This window comes from Symphalangus syndactylus, chromosome 9 (genome assembly GCF_028878055.3).
Source record: "Symphalangus syndactylus isolate Jambi chromosome 9, NHGRI_mSymSyn1-v2.1_pri, whole genome shotgun sequence".
Taxonomy (NCBI): domain Eukaryota; kingdom Metazoa; phylum Chordata; class Mammalia; order Primates; family Hylobatidae; genus Symphalangus; species Symphalangus syndactylus.
In genome coordinates this window covers 19,298,768-19,321,874 of record NC_072431.2, presented here as the reverse complement: position 1 = coordinate 19,321,874, position 23,107 = coordinate 19,298,768, and the positions used below count along the sequence as shown (strand labels likewise).

At 40.4% G+C, this 23,107-nt stretch overlaps 1 protein-coding gene across 7 annotated transcripts in view; it reads left to right on the top strand.

Moving 5' to 3' along the window:
* Nucleotides 1-390: 390 nt before the first annotated feature.
* The window catches only part of SRP54 (signal recognition particle 54), a 46,264-nt gene continuing 23,547 nt past the window's right edge, over nucleotides 391-23,107 (top strand). For 2 of the 7 annotated variants that reach the window (XM_055291525.2, XM_055291522.2), the window contains exons 1-4: nucleotides 621-923; nucleotides 14,409-14,519; nucleotides 17,284-17,375; nucleotides 18,641-18,725. In XM_055291525.2, the coding sequence (XP_055147500.1) occupies nucleotides 14,442-14,519; nucleotides 17,284-17,375; nucleotides 18,641-18,725 (255 nt within the window). In that variant the 5' untranslated portion in view covers nucleotides 621-923; nucleotides 14,409-14,441. Of the gene's footprint in view, nucleotides 924-14,408; nucleotides 14,520-17,283; nucleotides 17,376-18,640; nucleotides 18,726-23,107 lie in introns of all 7 variants that reach the window. The other 5 variants (XM_063645931.1, XM_055291523.2, XM_063645933.1 and 2 more) reach the window with 5 other exon arrangements.

The window sequence follows — 23,107 nt, the reverse complement described above, 5'->3', positions numbered from 1 at the left end:
CCCCCAGGAGAGCAGAGACCAGCACAACGATCCCAAGGAAGGCTGTTGGCTTCACCCCGCCTAAGTTCTCAAAGTCAGCGCCTGCAGCATATCCTTGCCCCCACCGCCTGCCTCTGGCTCTGGTCACTTACACTTACGGGTAGTTCGCATCCACTGTAGCAGCGCCTGGCGGTCGGCAGGAGCCACAGCGCGAAGCGGCCGCAGCATCCCTGCCTGCTTCGCAGTGGGAAATTTTACCTTGCAGGAGCAAGCCGCGCAGGCACTGGCTGGCACTGTGCATGCGCAAGCAGAGACCGCCCCCACCTTCCGCGGAACAAGCCTCTAGTCTGCGAAGCCCTAAGCCCCGCCCCTCTACGGAGGTCTCACGTGCGCCCCAGGATCCCTGCCTTCAGTCACACCTCCATCTCTCATTTTTCCGCTCTTAGCTGGGAGTGCTCCGCCTAGTCACTTTTCTTAAGGTGGCTCGTCGAGGCCTGATTTCTTCCCCGAAATCACGTCCCTAGACAGCCTCCTATTTTACCACTAACTTTACTACTGCAGTTATTCAGCGGTAGGAAACTGAAACCAAAAACCAGTGTAAGCAAATAAACATCTAAACTGTTTCAGGAGCCGCGTAGAAGGAACGCGGCGTGTGCCCCGGAAGCGGAAGTGGATCCTCTCCTAGAAAGGCTGGACTACGCGGAGTGGTGACGTTTCCTCATTGGGCGGAAGGTTCGGTGGTGCTCCGTCGGTCTTCCAGCTGGTGGGAGTTGACGACGCGGTCCTTGGCGTTGGGACCCTACTTTATCTAGGTCGGGAAGTTGGGTTGTGGGGTTGTACCTGTCTGTCTGCTCCCAGGTTTCTTGGGTTTCTTCCGACGGCGTGGGGCCTCGCTAAGGAATTCCCGGCCCCTTAGGGCCACGGCTTTAGCGGTGTCTTTTGCGGTAAGTGTCTGGTTTTTCCCGCCGCGGACTATGGAGGGGCAGCTAGGGGCAGCCCCAGCGCTGCTTAGGAGGCGAGAGATTCCGGGGGAAGTCCGCCTCCCTGGCCACCGGCCATCGTTACCGAGACTGAGTTTCTGTGGCTCTTCTTTATCTCGTCTTCCATGAGAAGTTTTATGAAAGATGCGCTGTGACTCTTTTGAGTTGTCTCTCGATTTACCTGAGCCAAATAAGATGCAGGCAGTTGCAGGCCTGACTCTTCGTTTTGCTTTCCTGAGCAAGAATTTAGATGAGGCTACTTCCCCGAAAATCCTTTTACTTGTAACAGACTTTTATTTTTCCTATGTGTTTGTAGTGCTTAACACAATGTCCTGCGTGTAGTAGACGTTCAGTAAACGAATATGGAATATCAGTTGAATGCCAATGATGATTTAAGATAGACTGATAGCTCTCTCTGTACTATTTGACGCTGCTGACCATCCATTTCTTGAAACTTTCCCCTGATGGCTTTCTTCATGCTATCCTCACCTGCTTCTTTCACATGCTTAATTTAACAAAATATATACTTGTTCTTGGCTACAAGGATACAGAAATGAGTAACACTAACTCTGCCATTGAGAAGCTAACGCACTTAAATACACATTATATCAAGATGGGTAATGAGAAACACTAGTTACATATAAAGAGCTGTAGAAAGCTGTGGGAGAGCTAAAGTGCTCCTTAGGTGCTTTGTGACCCTGAGCCAGTTTCTATTCCAAGCTAGCCTCAATTTTATCATCTGCTTAATAGGCTTCTTATGAGGAAGAAAGGAGATTAGGTAAGAGGTTTGGTTTGGTTTACTTCCTAGAACATAGCAATCGTGGTGCCAAAGGGGAGGGAAATATTTCCCTCAAATCGCTTTTCCTCAGTTTTTTGATATGGCCAACTGGTATTTTCCACCTTAATGTAGAGTACTATGCAATAGCGTCTTCAAGTCTTCCTTCCAGATTACTCCTCTAACCCCATCTATTTGGAAATTCTGGACCTGCCACAGGATTACAGTAAGATAACCATAAATGTAGCTTTTTAAAAATTGATTTTCTCCTATGTGCCTTGGAGAAAGGGAAAGGGAATTAGTAAAAGCTTCTATCCCTTTGGTTATTTTCAGTCTTGGTTAATGCCGTCCTTTTAGTTGTTCCTCAGTCATTGCTATAACCCAAATGGTCTTCCACAGGCTCTCCTCGAGGCTTCTTGCTTGCTTCCATTGCATTGTCCCTATGTGCCAACCATGTCCAAACCTTATTCTTTTCATTTCCAAACCTTGTTCTTTTCCAAACCCTATGTGCTCTGTCGCCCAGACAGGAGTACCGAGGCACCATCTCGGCTCACTGCAACCTCCACCTCCTAGGTTCAAGCGATTCTCCTGCCTCAGCCTTCGGAGTAACTGAGATTACAGGCGCCCGCCACCACGCCCAGCTAATTTTTGTGTTTTTGGTAGAGATGGGGTTCCACCATGTTGGCCAGGTTGGTTTTGAACTCCTGACCTGAAGTGATCCGCCTGCTTCAGCCTCCCAAAGTGCTGCGATTACAGGTGTAAGCCACCATGCCCTACCTAAACCTTATTCTTTAGCCTCCATCTCATGAGTTGATAGTTCTGTACTTTCCCCTAAAACCTGCAAACTCATTAGGTCCAAAACCAAATGCACTGTCTTCACCTTCCGTTTTTTGTTTTTTTTTTTCACTATGACATATGTCACACATACGAAAGTGTATAAAAGCAGTGATTCTCAGTGCGTTTCTGAGTTTTGACCTCTGGTTGAATTTTGTGATACAAGTAGGTTAAATTTTTAAAAGGATTATAAGGGCTGTGAGCAATGGCTCACGCCTGTAATCCCAGTATTTTGGGAGGCTGAGGCTGGCAGATTGCTTTAGCTCAAGAGTTCGAGACCAGCTTGGGTAACATGGTGAAACCACCTGTCTCAACAAAAGAGACAAAAATTAGCCGGGCTTAGTGGCGCCGCCTGTAGTCCCAGCTAGTTGGAGGGATAATAAAATGAACATCTATGTACACATCCTTCATGAAAAGTGAAATATTAAAAATAATACATTAAGTTCCTTTGACCTTTTCTCTATTAACTCCTCTTTCTGACTTTCAAACCACCTTCCCTTTTTGCCTTCCATTCATTGGTTAATGGCATCACTAGCCATCTGGTTATAAAAACTAGAGATATTGGAATCATTTTTGCCTTTTTTTTCCTTCACTTGCCATAACCATTTGGTCATTAGATTCTGCTTCATGAGTTAGCCCTTAACCCTAGTGTCTTTTTCTCTAGTTCAAGGCCACATCTTGTCTCAACTAGCCTTATGGAGTATGGTGCATGTAGTGTCCTGGCTCTTCAGTTTTTTTCCCTCCAATGTATTTGTTACACTGTGTCTAAAGATGTTTTTAAGGTATAGAACAGATTTCTCATTCCGTTGTTTTCTTTGGGACGTGTTATTAAATATACTTAATGTAGTGATTAGGAACCCTGGCTGCACGTCAGTGTAGCTAGTGAAAGTTTTCAAAACATAAATGTCTTATTTTGCACTCCAGATTAAGAATTTAGATGAAGCTAAGGTAAAACTTTTTTACCTTACTATCTCTGGAGAGTCTGAGCATTTAATTTTTACTGATAGGCATTATCTAAATGTCATTGAAATAACCCATTGCTTGAGCATATGCCTCTTATCCCTCCTTTTCCTTTTTTATTTTTCACTTTTCCTTTTTCTTTTCAACTTTTAAGGCCAACCATTTCCAAGGAATTCTTTTGATTTTCTTTTTAATTTTCTAATTGGTAGCATTTTATGTAAAGATTCTTTTTATAGTTGACCTCATAGCCAAAAAGTATCGTAAAGAAATGATTCCCAGTGTTTTTGAGTTACTACCTCTTGTTGCTAATTGACTTTTTTTGGTATACCTTTTTTGCTGCAAAAGTATAAATTGGTGCTGTGATATTATTTTGCATAAAATGAGTTTTAAAATTTGAAAAACAATTACTTTAATGAAGAGAAAGTTGCTTGATACTTCTTGATATAATTGAATATAACCTTTGGTGCTAAGTTAAGGCAGAGGTGGTATGATGCATAATTTATCTTTTGAAGGGAGTCTTGTGTTAAACTGTTATATTTGATTAGGAGTTAGAACTTCTCTCATGCTGGGACAATTTCTGGAGTACATAGTAGGTGTTTAATGAATGAGTAAATGAATACAAGTGGCAGCTCCATCCCAACCTCTAGTCTGTTGACTAGTTGCACTCTAATTCTCACAAGGAGCACTTTGGAAAATAATTTTCCCTTGACTTAAAAAATAATGTTCTCAGTCATTACTAAAAAATTGGAAATTAGAAAAAGATATAAGAAAATAAAAATCGCTGGGCACGGTGGTTCACGCCTGTAATCCCAGCACTTTGGGAGGCTGAGGCAGGTGGATCATGAGGTCAGGAGTTCAAGACCAGCCTGGCCAAGATGGTGAAACCCCATCTCTACTAAAAATACAAAAAATTAGCTGGGTGTGGTGGCAGGCGCCTGGAATCCCAGCTACTCGGGAGGCCAAGGCAGGAGAATCGCTTGAACTCGGAGGGCAGAGGTTGCAGTGAGCCAAGATTGTCACTCCAGTGGGCACAGAGTGAGACTCCGTCTCAAAAAAAAAAAAAAAAAAACAACTGCTAGTTATTCATCATCCAGAGATAACAAATGTTATTTTAACAGTTTATTAAAATATAATTCTTGGCTGGGTGCAGTGGCTCAAGCCTGTCCCAACACTTTGGGAGGCCAAGGCAGGCAGATCACAAGGTCAGGAGATCGAGACCATCCTGGCTAACAAGGTGAAACCCCATCTCTACTAAAAATACAAAAAATTAGCCGAGCATGGTGGCACTCCATGTAGTCCCAGCTACACGGGAGGCTGAGGCAGGAGAATCGCTTGAACCCGGAAGGCAGAAGTTGCAGTGAGCCGAGATCTTGCCACTGCACTCTAGCCTGGGTGACAGAGAGAGACTCCGTCTCAAAAAAAAAAAAATATATATATATATGTGTGTGTGTGTGTATATGTGTGTGTATATATATATATACGCGCACACACACATAATTCTTACACAGTTCACCTAAAGTGTACAATTGAAAGGATTGTAGTGTATTTACAAAGTTGTGCAACTATCACCATAATCAATTTTCGTACATTTTTATTATCCCATGAAGAAACCCTATACCTATTAGCAATCATTCCCTATTGTACTCCATCTCCTGAGTCCTAAGCAACTATTAATCCACTTTCTGTCTCTATAGATTTATGTATTCTGAACAATTCATATGGAACCATAATACATGGTCTTTTGTAACTGGGTTTTTTCACTTATGTTTCGAAGATCAATCCATGTTGTAGCATATGTTCAGTACTTCATTTCTTTTTATTGCCTACTGATATACCTTTGTATTTTATTCTACATTTTACTTATCCATTCATAAGTTGAAGAATATTTGGGTTGTTTCTACTTTTTGACTATTATGAATAATGCTGCTCTGACCATTCATGTACAAGTATTTGGATGATATCTCATTAAGATTTTGATTTACAATTCCCTGATGGCTAATATTTTTTAATACTTGTTTTTAGACTGTGTTTAACAAAATATGGATTCTACTACATATGCAGTTTTGTGGTCTGCCTTTTGCATTTAAGCCTGTTATTAGCATTAGCAAGCATATTTTACAAAAGAATTTTCCTAATTTTTGCTCCCCTCTTTACTCCCCGCCAAAACCATAAATTCTTGGGAAACCTTGCTTAAATTAATATACCTAGAAAATACAATCCATATTAATATATACCAAATTATTGTTGGTTGTTACCATGGTATGGGAGTGGGTAGAATTAGGGGAATTATATTTTCTACCTTAAATATTTCTGTAATGTTTTAACTTTTACAATGAACATACATCATTTTGTAATCACAGAACATAAAGGTGAATTATTTCCTTGGGGAATAAGTAGATTCAGCATGAAAAACAATTCCTAAATTTGAAAGTCATAATTAACATTGTAAAGTTAGTCATTAAAATATATTTTACTAAGCTGGGTGCGGTGGCTCAACGCCTGTAATCCTAGCACTTCGGGAGTCTGAGGTGGGCGGATCACGAGGTCAAGAGGTTGGGACCATCCTGGCCAACATGGTGAAACCCCATCTCTACTAAAAATACAAAAATTAGCTGGGCATGGTGGCATGCGCCTGTAGTCCCAGCTACTCAGAAGGCTGAGGCAGGAGAATCTCTTGAATTGCGGGGGGATTGATTCCAGGACCAAAATCAGAGGATGCTCAAGTCCCTGATATAAAATGGTGTAGTATCTGCATATAACCTATGCACATCCTTCCATATACTTTAAAGCATCTCTAGATCAATACCTAATACAAAATGTAAATAGTTGTTATACCATATTTATATACTTAAGAAAATACTTGTTATACTGTATTGTTTAGGGAATAATGACAAGAAAAGTCTGTACATGTTCACTAGAGACAATTTTTTTTCTGAATGTTTTGATTTGTGGTTGGTTGAATCCATGGTTGTGAAGCCCCAGATACAGAAGGCTGACTGTACTATGTAGAAGTGATTTTTCTAAGTATATTTAGTTCTTGAGGCTAATATTGGTTCAAAAAGTCATTGACAAGGACTTAGAAGAAAGAACTTTTGGCCAGGCGCAGTGGCTCATGCCTGTCTATAATCCAAGCACTTTGGGAGGCCGAGGTGGGTGGATCACCTGAGGTCAGGAGTTCAAGACCAGCCTGACCAACATGGTGAAACCCTGTCTCTACTAAAAATACAAAAAATTAGCTGGGCGTGGTGGTGGGCACCTGTAATCCTAGCTGCTTGGGACGTTGCAGTGAGCTGAGATTGCCCTATTGCACTCCAGCCTGGGCAACAAGAGCAAAACTCCGTCTCAAAAAAAAAAAAAGAACTTTTTTGTAGGGATTATGTTGTAATAGGATTTGACATATCTAATCATTAGACTCTGTTTATATAATCTCAGATCAGGCAAATCTGGCAGGAATATTTATAATTGTTTATGTAGAGAAAGGTGGGTTTTTGGACACTGCAGCTTCTGTTGAATAATAATCTGGCAGTTGTAATTGCCACTAAATTTTAAAGATTCCGGGAGTGGTTCCTGGATGATAGGACAGACACTCAGTAAGATTGTTCAGAAAATTTCCAGCTTACTTACACTCCATATAATAGAGAGATAGTTGGTATCATTAAAAAAAGAAAGGAAGTTAATAGTTAATATGCTAGGTTTTTGAAGACAGCTTTATACGTATTGTCTCATTTAATCCTCACAACAGCCCTTCAGGATAACTACCTTGGTAATAGTATTACCTCCATTTTGCAAGTGAGGAAAGTGAGGCTCAGAGATTGAATAACTTGCCCGAAGTAACACAGCCAGTATGTAACAGAGCTAGGATTTGAATCTAAGTCTGTCAGACTCCAAAATCTATGCTCTTTCCAGTACTTCACACTGCAGCAAGTAAGTGTGATACTCGGCCCTGTGCTTGCCTTACTTAGGGCACCCCAAACTTCAGCCTGTTTCCATTGCTCACTATCCAAATCCTAGTCAGACCCCAGTTAGAAGACCCTGGGACTCGAGCCAGGATCAGTCCTTGTATGTACTGTTCTGATTGCAGTGATACTTATCATTTCTTTCTGAACGTTGCAATTACTCCTCCACAAAGAGGAATATACATCTTTAAATATGATTAAAAAGTGATGTCTTCTATTATAGCATAGCAGCAAAATTTGTCCTTGCAGTTTCCAAAAGGTGTATTCAACCCTATAATTTAAAGCATCATTCATACTCTAGCCAAAGGACTATGGGAAGTCATTTTGCTTTTTTTTTGGCAGGGAATGGCTGTTCTATTCCCTATCCTACTTATATCATAAAATCGTTGTAAGAGTGGAATGAGATAATAGATGTTCAACTGTAGGAGAGTACTGTGTGGTAATCTCTTACCTTTCTAAAAGCCCCATCTAAGTAGAGATTCTTCTTTTGTGAAATTCTAGCATATACAGATTTATTTCTATAAATCATTTTAGTTAGGCAAGAGAATCTTGAGAATGTACTTGAATTGTAGATTACTCCAACCTGAGATTTAGGCTTAGCTATTAACTTACAAAAGGTATTTTTCACTTTAGTGTACATATTAGAACAAGGTGAGGTTAATTTTTAAGTATCTTGTTGTAAATGCATGGCAGGGAAATTCTGAAGAATTATAAGTAATGACAAATAAGTATATTTAATGTACAGTATAAATTACCCAAGTTATCGATTTTGATTCATCATATTGTCTTCATTGATTTATTTTAGTGGCTTTTAAAGATATTTACAATGCCTTTCATGACTTTAGTTCTCTGGTCTCGCTTTTTCCCTAAGGCCTTAAATACATCATTTCATTCATTCATAATGTTCATTTTTATTAAGGATTTACTGTATAGGGCTGAGGATAGATAAAGCAGTGAGCTCACAGGAGAAAGCAAAAGAGGCAAAAATCCCTGCCCTCAAGCAGGTTAAATTTCTTTTCTTTTTTTTTTTTTGTTGAGATGGAATTTTGCTCTTTCACCCAGGCTGGAGTGCAGTGGCACGATCTTGGCTCACTGTAACCTCCACCTCCTGGGTTCAAGCGATTCTCATGCCTCAGCCTTCTGAGTACCTGGGATTACAGGCATCTGCCACCACGCCTGGCTCATTTTTGTAATTTTAGTAGAGATGGGGTTTCACCATGTTGGCCAGGCTGGTCTTGAACTCCTGACCTCAGGCAATCCACCCACCTCGGCCTCCCAAAGTGCTGGGATTACAGGTGTAAGCCACCACACCTGGCCACAGCTTACATTTCAATAGTGAGATTAGAGATGACAGATACTATAAATAAGCCATATGTCAGTTGATAATCGAACAATCGGAAAAAATAAAGGGAAGGGGGTTGCAGTTTTAAATAAGTGATTAGGGAATACCTCATTGAGAAATGGCATCTGGACAAATCTGAAGGAAATGAGGGAGGGAGTTATGTTGTCAAGCAGAGGAAGAGCATGCTGGCTAGTACCGAGACACTGAGGTGGAAATGTGTAGCAGCAATAGCAAGGAGGTCAGTATGATTAAAATCAGTCATGCGTGCGTGTGTGTCTGTGTGTGTGTGTGTGTGTGTGTGTGTGTGTGTGTGTGTGTGTGTGTGTGGAGGGGGCCTTACAGTCCATTCTGAGGACTTTACATCTGTGTGCAATGGAAGTCATTGAGATTTTAAGCAAAATTCTAACGGAGTTTTCAGGAACACATCATCCTTGGACATTGTAGAGGAAACACTGTAAATTAAAGGTATTTGTTTTTGTTTTTTTTTGAGATGGAGTCTTGCTCTGTCGCCCAGGCTGGAGTGCAGTGGCACAATCTTGGCTCACTGCAAGCTCCGCCTCCTGAGTTCACGCCATTCTCCTGCCTCAGCCTCTCCGAGTAGCTGGGACTACAGGCGCCCGCCACCACGCCCGGCTAATTTTTTGTATTTTTTAGTAGAGACGGGGTTTCACCGTGGTCTCGATCTCCTGACCTCGTGATCCGCCCGCCTTGGCCTCCCAAAGTGCTGGGATTACAAGCGTGAGCCACCACGCCCGGCCAAGTTAAAGGTATTATTAGATGTTCTTATTCCTCTTCTGAAATGCAGGATTTTATTTTATTGTTTTTGTGTTTTGTGTTTTTAAGATGGAGTTTTGCTCTTGTCATCCAGGCTGGAGTGCAGTGGCACCATCTCGGCTCACTGCAACCTCCACCTCCTGGTTCAAGCGATTCTCCTGCCTCAGCCTCCCGAGTAGCTGGGATTACAGGCACCTGCCACCAAGCCTGGCTAATTTTTGTGTCTTTAGTAGAGATGGGGTTTCGCCATGTTGGCCAGGCTGGTCTTGTACTCCTGACTTCAAGTGTTCTACCCGCCTTGGCCTCCCAAAGTGCTGGGATTACAGGCATGAGCCACTGGGCCCGGACAGATTTTGTTATTTTATATATTAAAACTATATGTATTCATGTATTACATAATAAAAAATATATTTTTTTAATTTAAGGCAAAAATGTTTTAAAATACACACTGCCAGTAACTACTTACAGAAGGAAAAATATATTGGAAAACCTCACAGAAGTTTTTAAAATTTCTAAATTTAAAACATCCAGTTAACATGGAAAGTTAGATTTATATTTAAGAATTAACTAGGCAGCCATAAAAAGAATGAAATCATGTCCTTTGCAACAACAGGGATGGAGCAGGAGGCCATTATCTTAAGAGAACTAATTTAGAAACAGAAAATCAAGTATCTCATGTTCTCACTTATAAGCGAGAGCTAAACATAGGTACACATGAACATAAAGATGAAAGTAGTAGACACAGACCATTCCAAAATGGGGGAGTTTGGGAGGAGACTGAGGATTGATAAAGTACCTCTTGGGTTCAAGGGTCAATATTTGGGTCATATGTGTATAAGTCCAGTCCCCACCATTACACAGTATACCAATGTAACAAACATACACAGGTACCCTCTGAATCTAAAATAAATTAATTTTAAAAAATTAAAATAAAGACACTTCCTAGAGTTTGCCTCCCAAAAAGTTAACCAGTCTGGCTTATTTATTTATTTGTTTATTTAGAGATGGAGTCTCACTCTGTCTTCCAGGCTGGAGTACAGTGATGTGATCTCGGCTCATTGCAGCCTCCACCTCCCGGGTTCAAGTGATTCTCCTGCCTCAGCCTCCTGAGTAGCTGGGACTACCAGAGTACACCACCGTACCCGGCCAAGTTTTGTATATTTTGTAGAGATGGGGTTTCACCATGTTGGCTAGACTGGTCTCGAACTCCCAACCTCAAGCAATCTGCCCACCTTGGCCTCCCAGAGTGCTGGGATTATAGGCGTAAGCCACCATGCCTGGCTTAGTATAGCTTTTTAAAATGAAGGATGATCTGTTTATGACATGACTTCTAAAAAAGTTAATTGTGGTGTCATAAATAGGGTTATATCACTCCCAGTACCACCATGGTGAAGGATATAAACTGAAACATCTGAATCTTATTTCTTAAATGAAGAATATTAATTTAAGGATCAATAATTATTTTGTATAATGGGTATGGCATAAGAAATAAAAAGTCCTGGATCTTTTCCATGAAGTAGTTGGCTCTCAGGTTAAGTAACAATGTAATTGTAAAAAAATCTTATGGTAAGCAATTTTTTTTTTTTCAATTTCATCAAGTATTGGTAGTAAGTTTTTTTTAAGTTCTAAATTACCAAACTGTACTTGAGTGAAAGTGTAGTGTTTAATTTATATCTCAGCCTGGGATATCTGTTTGCCAGTGATAGGTCCTCGAATGCATTTTCCCTTCCTGCCTTTTTTTGATTCCTCTCACCTCTTTACTTTCTCTATGGTGAATGAGTCAGCTATTTTCATCTTCCTGTTTGTCTTAAAATTAATTAATTTATTTATTTATTGAGATGGAGTTTCGCTCTTGTTGCCCAGGCTGGAGTGCAATGGCACGATCTCCAGCTCACCACGATCTCCAGCTCACCGCAATCTCTGCCTCCTGGGGTTAAGCGATTCACCTGTCTCAGCCTCCCAAGTAGCTGGCATTACAGGCATGTGCCACCATACCCGGCTAATTTTGTATTTTTAGTAGAGATGGGGTTTCTCCATTTTGGTCAGGATGGTCTCGAACTCCCAACCTCAGGTGATCTGCCTGCCTCGGCCTCCCAAAGTGCTGGGATTACACGCGTAAGCCACCGCACCCAGCCCAAAATTTATTTTTTTAATACGGACTTTCGCTCTTGTTGCCAGGCTGAGTGCAATGGCATGATCTCGGCTCACTGTAACCTCTGCCTCCCATCTTCAAGCGATTGTCCTTCCTCAGCCTCCTGAGTAGCTGGAATTACAGGTGCCTGCCACCGTGCCCAGCTAATTTTTTTTTTTTGTATTTTTAGTAGAGATAGGGTTTTGCCACGTTGGCCAGGCTGGACTCAAACTCCTGACCTCAGATGATCCACCCACCTTGGCCTCCCAAAGTGCTGGGATTACAGGCATGAGCCACCACGCCTGGTGCTGTTTCTCTTATTTTTAATCTCCTGTGTATTCTGTAGAAGGGATCTAGTCTGGATAATCTTGGTTGACTAAATTAGACTACATTAGCTTGGAAGGGTTACCAAAGCAGTTGTTTTGAAGAGTTACCTTTTCTGCTAATATTGTTCATATTGGAAAATTGATACTCCCCAGACCTTGTTTTTAGAGCCCTTTGAAATCTCTGTTTCCTTCTAACTGTATACACCTCTGTCCTGACCAGAATGTTTTGTTTCCTGTCCCCTAAATAATGCTCAGTGATCCATAAGTACAGTGCATATATAAGGCATAAGTATGTCCTAGACTTACCTCTCTCTCCATTTCTGCTTATGCTATTTCATCTTCCTCAAATTCCCTTTTGTCTTCTCCACTTACTCAAATTCTACTCTTATTTCAGGACCAAATTCATACTCAGTCTTTCTAATAAAGCCTATACCCTCTGCCTTAGTCTAAAATTCTTCCTTTTCTGTTTTCTTTTTTTCTGGAGACAGAGTCTCACTCTGTCACCCAGGCTGGATGGAGTGCAGTGGTGTGATCATGACCTCCTTGGCTCAAGCAGTCCTCCCCTCAGCCTCCCAAGTAGCTGGGACTACAGGCATATGCCGCTATGCCTGGCTACTTTTTTTTTTTTTTAAGAGTTGAGGTCCTGCTATGTTGCCCAGGCTGGTTTCCAACTCCTGAGCCCAAGTGATCCTCCTTCCTTGGCCTCCCAAAGTGCTGGGATTACAGACATGAGCCACTGTACCTGGCCTTTTTCTTCCTATTTCTTTTTTTTTCTTGTTCCAGAGAAGCAGAATCAATAAAGGGGGTGTGTGTGTGTGTGTGTGTGTGTGTGTGTGTGTATGTGTGTGTGTGTGTATAGAGAGAAAGAGGGAGGGAGAAATGGATATAAAGATATATATTTATTATAAGGAATTGGCTCAGGCCGTTATGGAGACTTAAGTCTCAAGATCTGTAGGATGAGTTGGCAAGCTGGAGACCCAGGAGAACCCATGGTGTAGATCCAGTCTGAATCTGAAGGCCTGAGAACTCAGAGAGCCATTGATGTAGTTTTAATCCAAAGGCTTGAGACCCACAAAGAACCAGTGTTTCAGTTTGAAGGCAAGAAAAGCTGATGTCCCTGTTAGTAAGCAGTCAGACAGGAGTAATTCTCTCTTAGTGTTTATTTTAGTGTTCATTTGTGTGCCTCGTCCTACCAGCTAGTGGGTAAGCATCTTGAGGGCAGGGACTACAAATCATATTTGCTTATTTATCGTCCGTAAGCCCTTGCATCCTTACAAGTAGTAAGTACATCTAATATGTAATACTTTTATAAAAGAGTAAGATTTTAGAGCCAGAAAGGGAAGAACTCTTACTTAACTGAAACAGAAAGTCTGTTGCATGTGACTATTTTTTGGAAGAACGAGGATTAGAATTTTATTTTCGATTCCTCATCCAGGGCTTTTTCTAATAATTCTTATTAATAATAAATGATAACTTAAATCATTATCTTATTTTAGAGTTTTCCTGGAATCAGAAACAGGTTTAAAATGGGAAGAGAACCAGCCTTGGCAACATAACATAGTGAGACCCCGTCTCTACAAATAATAAAAATTAGCTGGACATGGTGGCATGCACCTGTGGTCCCAGCTACTTGGGAGGCTAAGGCAGGAGGATTTCCTGTGCCCAGGAAGTTGAGGCTGCAGTCAGCTGTGATCACACCACTGTACTCCAGCTTGGGTGACAGAGTGAGACCCTGTCTCAAAAAAAAAGAAAATGAAGAGTAAAATAATATACCTCTTTCCTTTGTGGTTAGAAGAATAAAATGAAATAACGTATGTGGAATCACTTAGTACAGCGCTTCAATATAGCTAATAGCTGAACAGGTGCTTTTTTTGTACTAGAAAAGTTATTAAAACCTTTTTTCTTTTTTTTTTTTTTGCTTAGGAGCAAGAATCAAAATACTTTGCAGAGTCCTTTGATGTGGGAAATTAGGCAATATTCCTGGAGATTTCACCTTTTTTTCCTCTTTTAATTTAAAAATGTGCATGATACATAATTCAGTTATTCATAAGTATTGTGCCAAAAAAAGAACATATTTAATGTGAAATTATGTCATTATTTCCTCAAAGTATGTTATTTGACATGTTAAATTTGCTGATTCAGATACGATTCCAATTAAGTATTCGAATATAAGGCATCATAACCAAGTAGCAGTTTTATCTTTGTGACATGACTAAGCACAGGTTGAAGCTATAGAAGGTGAACTTACAGAATCTAAACACTAGAGTAATTTGAACTTAAATACTCTTCAGAACTCTTCAGTCATGGGAAATGAAATTGATTATTCTCACTTAATTTTTTTTCCGCTCTAGAGTTCTTCATAAGTACATCTTAAAGCTGTCAAGATGGTTCTAGCAGACCTTGGAAGAAAAATAACATCAGCATTACGCTCGTTGAGCAATGCCACCATTATCAATGAAGAGGTATGTAAAATATTGTATGAAATATATATATGATTGTATATTATCACTAGCATTGGGAAGATGGCTTATTAATAATCCCTGTATTTTTATATGTATTTTGATGTAGACTTAATACTTGTAGATAAAAGCCTAAAAGTGGATACAGTAAGTAGTGTTTTATTGAGAAATTAACCACAACTTCAAATTTACTTCAACTTTCTATAAAGAATTTTCCAAAAAAAATAAAAAAAAAACTGACCTTAACTTACATGTAAAAATAACATATTTTATTTTTTGAAAGTGGCTTAAATCTGGAACTGTACTTTCGTTTTCTTTATTGATACAGACCTAAAATTTCATTACCCTGCTTCTTTCTTCTTGGCTAGGCCTGTGCTTATCTGTCCTTTTCTTCGTGACTTTTATTTAGCATTTTTATAAAAGGCTAGCATTTCCATCTTGTCTGTTTTGATTCATTGTCTTTGAAATCTTCAGTTTTTTGGAGATTTTGTAAGCCACTCCTTAGATCATATTAAAATACTTTTCTTCCCGGCTGTATTAAGATATTTCTTTGTTCCATTTGTCCCCCACAGATTGTATCTTAGTGGTTTATTAATTGAAAAAGATGACTATGGTTCACAAGTATACTTTATATTTTGTATCAACAATGGAAAAGTACTGAATTTGGTGTTAGAAGACATTGGTTAGAGTCCCACTGTAGCTATTTAGCAGCTGTACGATGTAAATTTGGGCAACTAAACCTTAGATTCCTTAGTGTATAAAATAGGAAAAATAGCATTTACCATAGAAAATGGTTTTAAGTATCAAATAAACTTTCTAACTTGGAGGTTAGAAAACTTATGTAGAATTCTTACATGGAATTTGATCTCAACACTAAACTAATGGAATTAAATAATTTTGAGACCATCTTAGAGATCATTTAGTTCAGCCTCTTATTTAACAGAAACAAAAAGTCAGTTTCATGTGATTATTTATTTGGAAGAACCAGGATTAGAACCTTTTTTTCCTAGTTCCTCATACAGGGCTTTTTCTAATACTGCTTATTAAATAATAAATCATAACTTAAATCATTGTTTGGTCTTGTAATTCCAAATATATAAAACAACTTTCCAAACAGTTTTCCCTGTCGTGTAGCCCTTATGTTCTTTGTGTTTATAGTAGAAAGGAAAGGAAACCAGGGGAGGAGTTCTTGGTGGGAAGTAGAGTAACAGCTGTTGCTTAAATTGGCAGCTTCTCTGTTCTTGATCCTGTGCTGCTAGCTAATTAACAAGGAGAAAGCCCTCTAGTGAAAGATCAGTTCCAGTTTTATCAGACCCCTTAATGAGGGATAGAGAAAACTGGTTAGCCTCTCTCTGTAGGGCATAAGAAGTGAGTTGAAGGAGAGACTACATTCAAGAAATATTTGAGGGCCTATGTTTTTGCAGACATTTTTGCTGGCACCAGAGATACAGTGGTGAACAAAATAGACTAAAATTCGTACCCTCATAGAGTTTACATTCTAGTGTGTGAGCACTTTATATACATGAGTGACTGAAGCCTCATCTTTTCTTAAGACTTTTAATTTTATGACCTTTTAACTGCAGTGCCTTGCAATTCAACAAACATATGATGATAATAAGTTATTAATGAAGGGTAGCCTCCTTTCCAACTGTATTCTGCTGCTCTAAGTAAAAACGACAAGACTGGGTAACTTTCTTCTGTCACATTTACTTCCATAGTTGTCCAGTTTTTAAGAAAAGCAAATATTAAGCCAGGCATGGTGGCTCACACCTGTAATCCCAGCACTCTGGGGGGCTGAGGCGGGCGGATCACCTGAGATCAGGAGTTTGAGACCAGCCTGGCCAACATAGTGAAACTCCATCTCTACTAACAATACAAAAAATTAGCTGGGCGTGGTGGCAGGCGCCTGTAATCCGAGCTACTAGGGAGGCTGAGACAGGAGAATCTCTTGAATCTGGGAGGCGGTGGTTGCAGTGAGCCAAGATCACGCCATTGCACTCCAGCCTGGGCAACAAGAGTGAAACTCTGAAACTCTGTTCCAAAAAAAAAAAGAAAAGCAAATATTGTGACTATACACCACTACATAATAGCGACAGGAGCTCTTCAATAACGTAGAAAACATCAAAGGCAACATCTGTTTGTAGTAACTTTTTTTTTGGCTCGAATATTGTCTTTATTATTACTTTGTGTGTGTGTGTGTGTGTTTTGTTTTTATTTTTTTTTTTTCGTTTTTTTTTTGAGGCAAAGTCTCACTCTGTCGCCCAGGCTGGAGTGCAGTGGCACTGTCTTGGCTCACTGCAGCCTCTGCCTCCCGAGTTCAAGTGATTCTCCTGGCTTAGCCTCCTGAGTAGCTGGGATTACAGGCACGTGCCACCATGCCCAGCTAATTTTTGTATTTTTAGTAGAGATGAGGTTTTGCCGTGTTGGCCAGGCTGTTCTTGAACTCCTGACCTCAAGTGATCTGCCCACCTCGGCCTCCCAAAGTGTTGGGATTACAGGCGTGAGCCACCATGCCCAGCCTATAATTACTTTTATATAGGAATAAAATTGTGGTAATTAATACTTGGGTGTAAAACTAAATGGGGTCTCTTATTTTGACAAAATGACTAAACATTTAATAAAATTATCTCTCCAGAACTAACTGAAAAACCCAGTAGTGCGGTATTATTTTATTAAGCTGTGGTTGTGTAAGTGATCAACCATTGTTTTTATGGAACTGAAATGATACATTGCGTGCTTTAAATTTCATTTATTTCTTTATTTTCAGGTATTGAATGCTATGCTAAAAGAAGTCTGTACCGCTTTGTTGGAAGCAGATGTTAATATTAAACTAGTGAAGCAACTAAGAGAAAATGTTAAGTAAGTTAAATTAATCAGGTAAAACACAGGCACAGTTAAGTTTAGTTTACTGGAAAGAGGTGCTAACTAGAAGTGTTTGCTGTATCAGGAATCATTTCTGCTCTGCAGCACTGGAAAAGTGCTGTGTTGGAGCTCATATGTTGGGTGAGGGCATGTGTAGTATGTTTCCATAATGATGGTTCAAAGAATGAACTAAATGTGATTTTCATTTAATTACATATTTTTTTTCTATTTTACTATTCTTTTATTTGGATGGATTCGATTAAATACTGTATAGTATTTTAATATATAAAGCCTTTTAACAATTCAGGTTCTTCATAGAAAAGTACTGCCATTTTATTCTTTTTAGGCTTAAGATGATCTTAACCTTCATTATTGGAGGACTGTATTCTCTTTTGTTCTCCTTTTGGTTTCTCGTTTCATATTTGAATGAAGAATTAATGTGTGTGGTCTGTTATCGTATTCATTGGGAGAGGCACTGAGTTGGTAAGACACACAGAGCAATACAGGTAGCTCAGTTAACTGCTTGAATCTTATCTCTTACCATGCTTTAGACATCTCTCCTTGTATTGTTAGACTGAGATTAGTTGTGCGACTACCAGCATGTAAGCATTTAGACATAGAGGAAGTAGCTGGGCGCGGTGGCTCATGCCAATCCCAGCACTTTAGGAGGCCGAAGTGGGTGGATCATGAGGTCAGGAGATCGAGACCAGCCTGGCCAACATGGTGAAACCCTGTCTCTACTAAAAATACAAAAAATTAGCTGGGCATGGTGGCACATGCCTGTAATCCTAGCTACTCGGGAGGTTGAGGCAGGAGAATTGCTTGAGTCTGGGAGACAGAGGTTGCAGTGAGCCAAGATCATGCCACTGCACTCTATCCTGGCTGACAGTGAGACTCTGTCTCAAAAAAAAAAAAAAGAAAGAAAAGAAGTAGAGAACGTAGTCCTGATTTCTGTTGTAAAGATATATAAAATATATAAGCTGCAAGAAAAGTAAATAAAACTAGTTCTTTGTGGTGATATTATGACAAATTTATATTTATACTTTCAAGTGTAATCCTTAAAACCAAAGTCTTGCATCTAATACTTCATGGCTTTATGATATCGACTTACGAATCAGTAGTAATTACATGCATGTTAATTGGAAGACTATTAATATGAATGACTGAATGTTGTACATTTTTTGGAGCAGAAGCTTCTTTTTCTTAGAGTTTCTTAACTGATTTTCTCGTCCCCACCCCAATCACCAACCACCATCATAAAGGTCTGCTATTGATCTTGAAGAGATGGCATCTGGTCTTAACAAAAGAAAAATGATTCAGCATGCTGTATTTAAAGAACTTGTGAAGGTAAAAGTATATGAAGATTGTGCCGTGATTCTATACTCAGTGGATAAAAACACATTAGCACTACAAATATTTCAGAATTTTTTAATATGTTTTTTATGGAATATTCATCTGTATTAAAATATTAATGAAAGGATTATTGAGTTTTCTTAGGGACGTATTTTTTTTTTTTTTTTTTTTTTTTGAGAAGGAGTTTCGCTCTTGTTGCCCAGGCTGGAGTGCAACCTCCGCCTCCCAGGTTCAAGCAATTCTGCTGCCTCAGCCTCCCGAGTAGCTGGGATTATAGGCATGCACCACCATGCCTGGCTAATTTTGTATTTTTAGTAGAGACGGGGTTTCTCTGTGTTGGTCAGGCTGGTCTTGAACTCCCGACTTCAGGTGATCTGCCCGCCTCAGCCTCCCAGAGTGCTGGGATTACAGGTGTGAGCCACTGCACCTGGCCAGGACCTATTTTTGTTGTAGACTTTACTGAATATACATAATTCTGAGTACAGATATGAAGGCTAGTACTATTCCTGCAAAAAATGCCAAAGCCAAGATGTGATGAGTGAAATTTCACTACAGATTGGTTGATGGAAGGGCCTAAGTTTTTCCTCTTTCACTATCATGTTTTGCCTAGTGATGGTCCTGCTTTTGTATGGCAAAGTCACATATAGCAAGTATTCTTTTCTACACTGTTCGTTGTGTAAGGAATTCCCTTTGCAAAGACCAGATATCCCAATTCTTGCCTAGATTATGAGCAATTTTGAATTAGTGAAAGTTTTATTTTCAAGTAGTAAATATAGCCGGTTGCCCTGCCTCACCTTATTGCTGATCATGCAAATTATGGTGAAAATCTTAGAGCTTAAAAAATAAAAAAAGAAAAAAAGAAAGGAGCTGTTAAAAAAATTATTTTAGTCCAGGCATGGTGGCTCATGCCTGTAATCACAGTGCTTTGGGAGGCGGAGGTGGGAGGATTGCTTGAGGCCAGGAGTTTGAGACCAACCAGGGCAATGTAGTGAGAACCAGTCTCTACAAAAAAAAAAAAAAAAAAAAATCGATAAAATTAGCTGGTGCAGGCCAGGCGCAGTGGCTCACATCTTTAATCCTAGCACTTTGGGAGGCTGAGATGGGTAACCACCTGAGGTCAGGCGTTCGAGACCAGCCTGGGGAACATGGTGTAACCCCGTCTCCACTAAAAATACAAAAATTAGCCGGGCATGGTGGTGCACATCTGTAGTTCCAGCTACTCCGGAGGATGAGGCAGGAGTATTGCTTGAGCCCAGGAGTTCGGGGTGCAGTGAGCCGTGATTGTGCCACTGCACTCCCGACTGGGGGAGAGGGTGAGACCCTGTCTTTAAAAAAAACAAAAAAATTTTTTTAGAGCAATAGATGCCCACTAGTTCTACAATCCTTTCCCCCCCATTGTTTGAATATTTTCTTTCTTTCTTTTTTTTTTTTTTGAGCCTCCCTCTGTCACTTAGGCTGAAGTGCAATGGCATGATCTCTGCTCACTGCCACCTCTGTCTGCCGGGTTCAAGCAATTCTCCTGCCTCAGCCTCCCAAGTAGCTGGGATTACAGGTGTGTGCCACCATGCCCAGCTAATTTTTTTTTTTTTTTTTTTTGTATTTTTAGTTGAGATGGGGTTTCACCATGTTGGCCAAGATGGTCTCTATCTCTTGACCTAGTGATCTGCCTGCCTTAGCCTCCCAAAGTGCTGGGATTACAACCATGAGCCACTGTGCCCGGCCTCTTTTTTTTTTTTTTTTTTTTTTTTTTTAAAGAGACAGTCTGACTCTGTTACCCAGGCTGGAGTGCAGTGGTGCAATCATGGCTCACTGTAGCCTCAACCTCCTGGGCTCAAACACTCCTCCTGCCTCAGCGCCCCCCAACTCGGACTACAGGTACATGCCACCACGCCTAGCTAGTTTTTGCATTTTTTGTAGAGACAAGGTTTTGCCATGTTGCCCTAGCTGGTCTTGATCTCCTGACCTCAAGTGATCCACCTGCCTTGGCCTCCCAAAGTGTTAGGATTACACATGTCAGCCACTGTGCCTGGCCAGAAATTTTTACTGTTAGGGGCTCATAACTGTAGGCAATTCTGGAGCATCAAGTGCTTTATTAAGAAGCATTTATTGAGTACCTACTTTATTTCAGGAAGTATGCCAAATGCTGCTGATAGCAGAAATAAATGACTGGTCGTTATACTCAGATGCTTATGGTCTAGAGCAATGGTGTACAAAGCAAGGTCAAAATTATTTTCATAATACTAAGACATTATTTGACTTTTGTACTATGTTGACATTTGCACTGAAAACAATGGTAGGTAAAACTCCCTGGTATGAATCAAGGCAGTGGCACCAGACGATACTAGTAGTTTCTGGACTCTTTATTTATTTATTTATTTTTGAAGACAGAGTCCCTGTCATTCAAACTAGAGTGCAGTGGCGTGATCAGAGCTCACTGCGGCCTCAAATTCCTGGGCTCAAGCGATCTTCTCTCCTCAGCTTCCAGAGAAGCTAGGACTACAGGCATGCATCACCATTTTTTTTGTTTGTTTGGTTTTTTTTTGTTGTTTTTTGGGGTTTTTTTTGAGACAGAGTCTTACTCTGTTGCCCAGGCTGGAGTGCAGTGGTGTGATCATGGCTTGCTGCAGCCTCATCCTCCCTGGGCTCAGGTGATCCCTACACCTGAGCCTCCCTAGTAGCTGGGACTACTACTCTTTGAGCCCAGGAGTTTGAGACCAGCCTGAGCAACATGGTGAAACCCCATCACTACAAAAAATACAAAAATTAGCTGGGAACGGTGGCTTACACCTGTAAACTGAGTTAGTCGGGAGGGTAAGGTGGGAGAATCGCTTGAATCCGGGAGGTAGAGGTTGCAGTGAGCTGAGATCATGCCACTGCACTCCAGCCTGGGCGACAGAGCGAGACCTGTCTCAAAAAAAAAACAAAGCCTCCAGGCATGGTGGCGCACGCCTGTAATCCCAGTACTTTGGCAGGCTGAGGCAGGTGGATCACCTGAGTTCAGGAGTTTGAGACCAGCCTGACCAACATGGTGAAACCCTGTCTCCACTAAATTAAAAAAAAAAAAAATTAGCCGCGTCTAGTGGCACATGCCTGTAATCCCAGCTACTTGGGAGGCTGAGGCGGGAGAATGGCTTGAACCTGGGAGACAGAGGTTGCAGTGAGCTGAGATCACACTATTGCACACAGCCTAGGCCACAAGGGCGAAACTCCATCTAAAATAAAAATAAAAAGGACTTGTATCTATCATCTGTCTCTATCATGAGTTTGACAGTATCCCACTAACTTTTCTGATGAGGGTCAGTATTGATATTAATGAATAAAGTTTTTTGATTATGTATAGTGAAATGTGTCAATAACGAGAGATATGCCTAACTCAGTGAACCAATGTTTTGTGAATAGCTAGTGCGTGATGTTACAAGGTCGTGTACCAGTATAAGATTCATTTAAAATGCAAGATGGAATCACAGATTTTAATGTAACAGAGTATAAAAGTTTATATGGTTTCAGATTCTACATTGTAGCTAACCTTTACAAACTATCATGGTTATAAAGAAGCGCTGAGACCAAGGAGTTGAAAACTGCTGTTCTCGATGGTGGGAAGAAGAGAAGACAAATTTATAAAATTATTTAGTAAAACATATATGTTCCAAATAATGGGTCCATAGAGAGCTGGGAGATTTTGCCATGACATGTAGAAAATGGAGGTGAATGTGGAACAGCATCAGTATACTGAAAGGATCTATGAGGAAGGGAAGTGGATTTATGTTTAAGACAGATTTTGCCTATTTCAAAAGTTTGCCTTAGGGTAGGCTGATGCCTAGGAAAGGTATAAGAAAATGTATTTTCCTCTCTTCTCTACCACATGGCTTTCCTTGAAATTCAGGTATAATATGGATTATGTAATTTTTATGGATGGCTTGGCAGACTTTCTCTCAAAGGTTTAGACTTCGTGGACCACGTGATTTCTATTGCAACTACTCAGCTCTGCTGTTGTGGCACAAAAGCAGTAAATGGGTCAGGCACAGTGGCGTACACCTGTAATCTTAGCACTTCAGGAGGCCAAGGCTGGAGGATTGCTTGAGGCCAAGAGTTCAAAACCAGTCTGGGCAACATAGCAATACTCTGTCTCTACAAACAAATACTAAAATTAGCCAGACATCATGGCATACGCCTGTAGTTCCAGCTACTCAGGAGGCTGAGATGGTAGGATCGCTTGAGTCCAAGAGTTCGAGACTGCAGTAAGCCATGATTGTACCAGTGCACTCTAGCCTGGGTGACAGAGTAAGACCCTGTCTCAAAAAAACAAAAAAAGTGGTAAATGAATGGGCATGACTGTATTAGATTGAAATTTTTTTCAGTGTAATAACTAGAAATGT